Raw genomic sequence first — 9,506 nt, 5'->3', positions numbered from 1 at the left:
ATGCGTCTACCAATCTTTCTCTCAGCTAGCACTTTCCTCCTCACTCACCGTAAGTTCCCAACCTCGATGTCACATTCCAATTTATCCCAATACATCTCCATCTTAATGCATCTTCATCTTCACCACAGGTCACATACCCAAGCCCTAACATCTTCCCTTCCCGTCATAGTAACAAAAGCTTGCTACTTCAACGTACACTCCGCGACCGTCGGCACGTTCAAAGCACAACATTCCGAACACCTCGATCACAATGGTGCACCCCAGACACTCACTGGAAAATACCTCACCTGTTCTTTCTCAGCTGATTTAGCCGATGGATGTATCGTAACAGTCAAGACCAATGTGGGGTGTGGGAACTTGACTTTCGAGAGGATTGGTACTAACTGAGCTTGGCTGTGATGGAGGGCTAGCGTAGTCGTGGGAAGTAGGGGTGTTAGTTGTACACTCAGGAGCAGACGAGGATGAGATGATGCTGAGCCGATGATACTGAGGTCATGTTAGTGGACTACGAAGTCTACGAAGTCCGCAGGCGGTCAAGAGTCTTCGTCGGGCGGTGTAGAATAAAGCTCCCAATGATATGGTGGCTAGCTCGACGTACCTGTATGCGAAAGAGACTAGCTTCAATATTTTCAAACTCGAATAAACCTCATCGCAAACAATGTACTACTCAACTTAGCAAGAACAAGAAACAAAAACAGTATTCGTTATTCTTGTTCCTTTGAAAAAGGAGCTAAAAAAGCACTGCCCACTGCCCAGCAACCATCAATAACGACGACTATGACGTAGACGGGATGTACATATGTCTTCCGTCGCATCCTATGGAAGTTTCGGGCGCTCCGGCTACGCGAATGCGATGACTAGACGCGCACGGCCATGGAGAGAACAAAAATAATTCGTATCCTTCTACATTCAGCTTGATGCTAAACAGAGAATACGATAAAACTCTCCAACTTCCCGATCTACCATCACAGCGCCGATGACATGCAGCTCATACAGTCCTAGCAGTTTACAGCATCATAATAGCAGTGAAAATGTTTCCATGTCTACACGGTCCACCCAAAACGCCAATTTCCCACCTGTACCCCGCTGTCTGTGACACGGTTAGAAGTCTTGGTAATATATTGGGAGCATTTGTAAGCTATATGTGTTCAATATTGGGTGAATGAACCCAAAATCTAGAATGATGGGGATCACGAGCTCAATAGTCGCTTCCCGATTTGCATCATCAAAATTGCCAACGTCCGAGAAAACTCGCCTAGAAACAGTACTTGTGGACATTTCTTCATCAACATACAACATAATTGGTACAAAAAATTGGGGAATCTCCTCCACAGCCTTGGAAAAATCATCCGACGGGGATTCCCACTGAATGGCAAGAATGTAGCCGAAGGCTTATGATGACACTGTCGATCGATGCAAAAATCTTTCAACATCTAACACCATTCTTTCTTGGTGCCAGACCACTGGAAATATTCTACCCATTCACGCTTTCCCAACGGTCCTCCAAAGATCCTTGGTACGTTTCACCACCGTCGGTGAAGATTGACTTCACGTTAAATAGACTTCGGGGAGATAAGCAATGGCTATCATCGACTGAAAGCGAAATGTCTCTTCGGCAAACCATTTTGGAGCTGCATTTGGCCGAAGTCGATGGTTGCCAATGGCATTCTTTGATTACACTACAACCAAGACGCCATGAGGTTAATTAATCAGTAGAATAAAGCTCCGTAAAATAGGATTTATACTTTCTCCCATAGGTAAAAAGTTCTGTGTACAAAACAAACCGTCCGTTCGCATGAGTGGCGTTCTTCCGCACCAATCAAGGCTCAATTTTGATCTCGACTCGACTATACTTTCGAATCGTACGTACACAAAAGATGAGAATGCTGTAATTTGTTAAATTTCTTTTGGTCCGCGCATACCTCAATGCCGTGTCGTTTGTGGGGAAGACGGGAGAGGGAACGGGGGACGCAGAGAGGAAAGTCTATGAGAGGCTTGGACCATGTTGAGCAATTCCAGGGACAGGAACGTGTGATAATCCTATTTGGGGATCTGTCCTCGCCTTTATGAAAGAATGTTTGAAGCGAATACACTTGCAGCACCAACAAATTTGGGATGTACCGCGTAGATACCGGTAGATCACTTTAGCTGTCGTCTCTGGTCTTCCTGATGGCCAGCTTTCACTTTGTAACTTGTGACATGCAACTCATCGCAAGATATAACTAAGGTGGCTCGTGTTCGATAGGTCAATGATAGAGATTGAGAATACAGGACAAATTGTGACATCAAAATCAAGTCGAACTACTCGACGCTGATCGTCTTCCATGCTTCTACCTCTTGCATTTCTTCCAACTCAACACGTATGAGAGTTGATGATTAAGGTCTGGCCAGAGAATAGGTTTGAGCTTAGAAGAGTATAATGCTAAGCTGTGGCCATCAGGTTATTATTACCCCGGGTTTGGAGACCAGTGATAGAAGGTGGAGGTCTAGATCTACAATCAAGACACTTTCACAAACTTTCACTGCGAAACGGAATTAAACCAAATTTTACAAATGCCGCGATGAACCAATCGTGTCACACAATTGCACCATAACACCATATAACGGTAAAATGATCGACGGTAAAGCAGAGCTTTGGGCAGAGGCACGAAGATGCAGGCACTGAGACCAAACTCCTTTGGGAGTGCTTTTAAATATTGACCTTTTCGGACAATATGTATCTAGTAATTCGCCGAGTTTGGCATGCGGACATTTTGACTTTTTCTTCTCTTGAAAAGTTTACATATCAAAAGACTTAGCCAGGCTACTTCTGTAGTAGAGGGCTTAATTGGAAGTCCGTTCTCCCAAGATCCTCTGATTATTGTGTAAGCATTGCCGAGACCACTGGTTTGTCTGGGCATGCGGTTATGGCTCTTCCGCAGTTGTGGAGGTCCCCGAAGCTGCCTATCATTGGATGTTATATGCGAGGATATGTATTTTGGAAATCTGGATCTCATACATCGTCTAGCTGTGGCGGCATCTGCGTAGACGCGATCCAGTCCTCCATCATTGCTTGACCTCCATTGGCGGTTGGAGCTTTGCCCTTTTTGTCTTTCCGTTTGACGACCAAACATAGCACGCGACCATTCACTGAAAATCCATCGTAAGATGTATCCATTGCCATCTTCTTTTTGTCATCATCATCCTCTGATACTTCTCCATCTTTCCGACGTTTCGCTAGAGGACCAAAATCAGAGTCTGTAGATTCCCGCCCAATTCTTGAACGTTTTGATCCGCGAGGCCCTTCATCTTCACTAATGAACAAATCTGAATCATCTCCTACTTCAGGTATATCTTGTAGAGAGAATGACTCTTCGCTTGCTTCTCTCACAATAGCTGGGCCACCAGCTACTTCGATTGGGGCATCATTCGTATTGCCAGTAAGTTTGTCGGAATTCGACTGTAAAGCTTTCTTGTTTCTATCTCGAAAATGTTTCTGTTTAAAAATGATAGAATGCCGCGTACTGGTTTCCGTCAAAAATATCGATACTTCAAAGTCCTCTGCCAATAATTGTTAATGTATGTTGCGTTGTTGACGATGTTCTCCAACGGGTCCACTCACCATCACTTACAACATCCTTCACGCCTTTCTTCTTCCCCTTCGACTTGCTCCTTTCCTGCTCCTCGCGCAGCTTTGGCAGAACCAGTGGACGAACCTTCTCGATGACTCGGGGCAGGATTGGGTTTCTTGAATTAAGCAGCCAACTTTCTGCCAAAGCTGGATTATCGACATATATGCGACATTCGAGAACAGAATATTTGCTAATACGCAGATATCTACGTATTGGCGCCATTGGGTAAGAATGTGTGTGATGGTGTGAATACTTTTGTCGTGGTTGTGTCTGTTGTGTTTGTATTGGGGAAGCCTTCTACAAGGCTTGAAGCTGTGATTAACCTAAGCTTCAGCCTTGCTGAAATCTTACTGACTGGGGTAAGGTTAAGCTATTTTTGCCCCGTAGAGTATTTCTGGACATTTTCGCAATAACACGTCTAACACGTCGGATGAATAGAAAATTCATTGACAGTCACTCATCTTCATATTCCTGAGTATCTGATAGTTGACTTGTTTCCACATTTCAATCCCTTTGGAGCTCTCTTGTTAACCCCATGGAATAGCTTAAAGACAAAGGTTATCGATAATGTGTGTCAGCTTATCAAATCTATCGCCAATATAGATACTACCAATTCGATATGTTCTTGCTAAAAGCATAGGAAATTTGGATTGTGAGTACTTAGGTAGGGTAGATCGAAACTCGCTTCTGCGTGTATATAGAGTAGGCCTTGAGACGATAGGGGTATACAACCTCGACAATTCTAAAGCGAGATAGCTATAACCACACTGCCATTCTAACAACTTCGGCGTGAAACATTTATCTGTACCTCTCCTTTCTCTCAACACCCGTTGAAACATTCTTCGGCTTGTAACGGACTTTCCGTTTTGTCCGCGAATTCGGTGGAGGTGAGGGCATCTTTGCCAAGCATATCCACACATACCGTATCACCACGATAAGTCGACCACCCTACTTTCGGGCCACCCCTCTTTTGAGCCACCCTTTTATACCAAAAATCGCTTTTTTAATCTATCAATATCTCTATCAATATATAACCTAATTTAACAAAAATTTGAATATATATAATTTAAGCTATTTTAGGCTTGTTCTGAAATTTTTAGATTTTTAGGACTTTTCTATATTGAGATCTAAAGCTTCAAAATATCGATTTTTTAATTTGTATAGGAATTACATATAAATTTAAAACTTTTATAAAATCTTTAATAACTTTTTAACAACAATTATTAAAAGAAAACTACATATCTTTTTGAAAGCTTTGAACTTAAATTTATATAGAAATTCAAAAAAAAAATTCAAAAAAATTAACAGATATAGAGATATAGTATATAGTGAGTTTAAAGTAGTATAAATAATCCCTGTAATTTTAAGGATATTCTTTTAAATATTTATTTATAAGAAGTTTTCTATTTTTTTTAATCTTTTAAAGTAAATATATTATAAATTTATAATAAAACTTTTTAGTTTATTTTTAGCAACTTTTATTAAAAAGTTATTAAAGATTTTATAAAAGTTTTAAATTTGTATATGATTCCTATATAAATTTAAAAATCGATATTTTGAAGCTCTAGATTTCAATACAAAAAAATCCTAAAAATTTAAAAATTTCAGATTAGATTCAAAACAATCTGAATTATATATATATAAATTTTCAATAAATTCTATTCATAAATAAGAAAGTCAAAAATTCCATTTTTGGTGTAAAAAGTGGCCCAAAAGGGGGGTACCCGACTTATCAAATCAATATTGAATACTCATATTCGGGAAAAATCGGTAACGAATTCTCGCCGTGGTCATTCTAACTCCTATTTCTGCATCGTGATTATTCAGTGAAAAGTTTCTCCGGTATTTGATCTTCGATATTTCTCTACAATTTGAGCCTTTTGCACTGGTGGATTGCACATCAAAGGGAGGGAACATTATATGATATATGATGAGTTATGGTCTAGCTACCTCGAGAACTAGAAGCTCGGCTTTGTATGCTGGGGGACTACCTAAAATCGTATCGTCTTCGAGATGTGGAAAGGTGGTGGGCTTGAGTGCCGGTGCAAGATGTATATCAACACGTGAACTCGACGCTTCCAAAGGCGGTTCGTATTCTCTACCTCTCCATTCACTTCCTAACCGTCTATACACGTGTCTCGTCTCTTTCGTTCTCTCAGAACTCAATACGTAATACTCAGTACACACCAATCCGCTTACTAACACATACAGATCGTGAAAGAATCCTGATTCTTGGCTCGGGCTGGTCGGGCTTCACACTATCTCGCCAACTAGATCCTAAGAAGTACCAAACAGTTGTTATTTCTCCACGGTCATATTTTGTGTTCACACCGTTGTTGGCTAGTACAGCTGTAGGAACTTTGGAATTTCGAAGCGCGCTTGAGTGAGTATTTGAATTTCTCTTTTGGTTTGTGAGAGGAATGGGTGCTTCTGGGCAGGGGTTGAGCCCTTGGGTCTGAGGGGGTAGTCTCTAAAGTTTGTATCTATGGGACGGCAGAATTCTTGGGTGCTTGCTAATACGCGGCATGTAGGAGCGTAAGAGGTAGAGGAAGATGGAGAGGATGGGGCTTAGTAGGTGGTGGCTGGGGTGGATGGGGAGCGAGAGGGAATGGAGTTGAGTTTTGGCAAGGGGTGAGTCGGTATTTTTCATTCCATTTACATTGGGGCGACTGTGATCCAAATATCATCTGTCATTTTCTCACGAGAGTTGATGGTCTCCATGGATTACTAACCAATCTCGTCACCACAGTGGGCAGACGACGTAAACTTTGATAAGAAAACTATCAAAGTAGAAGAAAACGCCATTGAGAGACCTAAAACCGCTTCCACAACAATAGAAAAGAAAGGAAAAGGAAAAGTATTTGAAGTAGGCTATGATAAATTAGTGGTTAGTGTTGGATGTTATAGTCAAACATTTGGGATTGAGGGGGTGAGAGAAAATGCATTGTTTTTAAAAGACGTAGGGGATGCGAGAAAGATTAGGAAGAGGATTTTAGAATGTGAGTTCATTTCTTTTTGAAAGGAGGTGGATGGATGAAGAGAGAGTTACTCTTATGAACCTACTTTCCATTCTCAACGTCTCGCCAAATTGTGTTTCGGCCCTCCCCTAGAGCAAAGCGAAGAGGCTTCCACGGCAGTGGCCCAGCGGAGTGTCAGCTTCCCATGAAGAATAAGCAAGGAGGAAAGGAATTAGGGAACGAGACTAGCAATGACTAATTCTTCAAAATTATAGGCTTTGAAACAGCCGCATTACCAACCACTTCCGATTCTCTCAGAAAACAACTTTTGAATTTCGCTATTGTAGGCGGCGGTCGTAAGTCCTCTCTGTCTGTCTCTTTGAATTCCACCTGACACTTCTCTTTTAGCAACTGGCGTCGAATTCGCAGCCGAACTCTTCGATCTTTGTCATGAAGATCTCTCTACTCTCTACCCTTCCTTAACCCCGTTCATAAAGATTACAATTTATGATGTTGCGCCAAAAATCCTTCCCATGTTCGATAAAAATCTTGCAAACTATGCGTTGGAACATTTTAAGAGAGATGGAATTGAGATTAAGACTGAACATCATATTTTGGGATTGCGAAGAGGATTACCCAAGGAAGGAGGAAATGAAGAAGATGCAGGAAAGGGATTCACATTGAACTTAAAGGAAGAAGGTGATGTCGGTGTGGGAATGTGTGTTTGGAGTACGGGATTGATGATGAATCCTTTTATCGAGAAGGCGTTGAGTTCGGTTCATACTTTCCCTACTCAGTCTGTTATCTTAGCTGGAAGCGATAACCAGAAAAGTATGGAGAGACCGGAAGATGAAAAATGGGAACTGAAAAGAAGTACCAAAACCGGTGGATTGATGGTGGATAATTTCTTTAGGGTTAAATTGGCTACTCGTTCATCTCCAGACGGAACAACGCAAACTCAACAAGAAGCAACGATGAATGATGTTTTCGCATTGGGAGATGTAGCGGTCTTGGGAAATATGGGTTTACCAGCTACCGCGCAAGTGGCAAATCAGGAAGCAAAATGGCTAGGGAAGAGACTTAATAAGATGGAGAAGGCAGGGAAGATAGGGGCTGCTGAGGATAAAGGATTTACCTTTAGAAATATGGGGGTTATGACTTATGTTGGGGGTATGAAGGCGATTATGCAGACGGATGGAAAGGGCGAGATTAAGGGGTAAGTGAAGTTTTATTTTTCTTTTTGAGACTCAATTTATGATGATTCTTCGCGCGGGGCAAAGGAATTATATATCTGCGAAGTCGGAAAGAACTCTAGCGGACTTCATTGCTAACAATACATTTAAATATAGGAGAACAGCATGGTTAATCTGGAGAGGTGCATATCTCACTCAAACAATCAGCTGGAGGAACAAAATACTCATCCCTATGTATTGGTAAGCTTTTATACTCTCTTTCATCACTCTCGATGAATCTCCTCTGAAAAAGAAACTAACGATAACAGGGCAATCAATTGGCTATTTGGACGTGATATCTCGAGGTTTTAGCGGACTATAAAGATTGGTTTGGGAAAGTTGGATGGGGCGAGGGTGGAAGGAAAAAACAAGGGTAAAAGTAGAAAGGAAAATTGCATAGCGATGGGTGGCCTCGTAGGAAGGGTGTAACATATTGTGTTTTTATGTATTTTTATATTGAGGCTAATTCTACTTTTTATTCTATGATTCGTGCGGATTACATATCGAAGTGGAGGGATGACTGAAATGGATGTCGCTGCGTCTTGGGTTTAGTACATCAAGATGCGAATCTCGTTCATATTGTGCCACTAGAAGGTTATAAAGCCAACACATGATATTCAAGATACCAACAGCCATCCAAAATGGGGATCAAAAAAAGTTCTCTCCTAGTATCTGAAAAAAAAAATGTAATCGCGAATCGAAGATTTGAGAGTTGATTTACAGTTCCGACGACGTTACTAATGATTTTATGGTGGCATGGATGGTTGGCAGTGAGAGATCTGACACCGAAGAGGCTTCAGTGATGACATTTTGTTGCTTTTATCTCTAAGTTTCATTGTCGAGATACTGGAGGTCTGAAAGGGGGAACGCCTGTAGTTTGGCCAAGGTTCGCGTGGAGGGGAATATGCTGAGTAGTAGATCATGACGGGTCTGGTTTTCCTGCTGCACAGCACACATGGTTGTCCTTAGTGGTACTGCTCTCCGCTTAGTGGCAAAGAAATGCTCACGAGAATGTTACCTTTTAAGCCCTATGAAGGAGATTTCGGATGTTGAGGTTTCATTATAGGGAATAAATTGGAATTCACTAAGAACTAGTACTCTAGTACGAGTGAAATGTATGTGAATGATCACCCTTCAATCCAATTCACCTATTTCTACTTGATATCCGCTAAATGTGTATCTGTGTTGGCGTTCGTAAGATCTTCAGCTGGAGACTTCTATAAAAGGGCCCAGCTATCCAGAGATTTGTACTGGTCATCATCTGTAGGCACACTAATCGATTTTTTGCATTTACTACGCTATTCTTTCAGCTCCATAGGTAGTTCTCAAAACGTCCATCTTCTTCTATAGAAGGTCTCCCTAACCACGCGGATGTGCTTTGTACTTCAAGATATCGGCGTGGCATTCAAGCAAAAATGTTATGGTTCCTGACCTATATCTTCAGCTATGCATTATTAAATCGTTGTATTTATTGCAGCTACGGTACCTGAGCTAAAGGATCTGGATTTTTTTTTTTTTGAAGGATTACATCTCGTTGTATCATCTAATTATATCGTCTTGTTTTTCGGGATTTGCACACTTAAATGACTGACAGCATTCATAAATTTGATAGCGATGAGAACAGTAATCCGAGGCTGTAAAAAAGACCCTTCACAATATCAAGGACAAGCAAGACCACAAGAAGTATTGCGGTTGAAAATCCTTGG

At 41.3% G+C, this 9,506-nt stretch overlaps 3 protein-coding genes across 3 annotated transcripts; 2 read left to right on the top strand and 1 right to left on the bottom strand.

The window, feature by feature from the left end:
- On the top strand, nt 1-387 carry EAF01_000506 (uncharacterized protein; the record flags this gene model as incomplete). The annotated part of the gene is made up of 2 exons (XM_038908756.1): nt 1-49; nt 170-387. The coding sequence occupies 2 exons, from the start codon at nt 1-3 to the stop codon at nt 385-387; spliced, it is 267 nt and encodes an 88-aa protein (XP_038775662.1).
- A 211-nt stretch (nt 388-598) lies between these two features.
- EAF01_000505 (uncharacterized protein) lies at nt 599-4,313 on the bottom strand. The gene is made up of 2 exons (XM_038908755.1): nt 3,602-4,313; nt 599-3,540 (listed from the first exon to the last, which is right to left on the bottom strand). Exons 1-2 carry the CDS (start codon nt 3,831-3,833, stop codon nt 2,993-2,995), a joined length of 780 nt encoding a protein of 259 aa, XP_038775661.1. The 5' UTR covers nt 3,834-4,313; the 3' UTR covers nt 599-2,992.
- A 1,225-nt stretch (nt 4,314-5,538) lies between these two features.
- EAF01_000504 (uncharacterized protein) lies at nt 5,539-8,112 on the top strand (the record flags this gene model as incomplete). The annotated part of the gene is made up of 8 exons (XM_038908754.1): nt 5,539-5,698; nt 5,823-5,994; nt 6,143-6,242; nt 6,361-6,610; nt 6,844-6,924; nt 6,977-7,784; nt 7,918-8,001; nt 8,070-8,112. The coding sequence occupies 8 exons, from the start codon at nt 5,539-5,541 to the stop codon at nt 8,110-8,112; spliced, it is 1,698 nt and encodes a 565-aa protein (XP_038775660.1).
- Nucleotides 8,113-9,506: the final 1,394 nt, after the last annotated feature.

Source organism: Botrytis porri, assembly GCF_014898465.1.
Source record: "Botrytis porri strain MUCL 3234 chromosome Unknown BPOR_001, whole genome shotgun sequence".
Taxonomy (NCBI): Eukaryota; Fungi; Ascomycota; class Leotiomycetes; order Helotiales; family Sclerotiniaceae; genus Botrytis; species Botrytis porri.
This window is presented reverse-complemented; position numbering and strand designations above follow the sequence as displayed.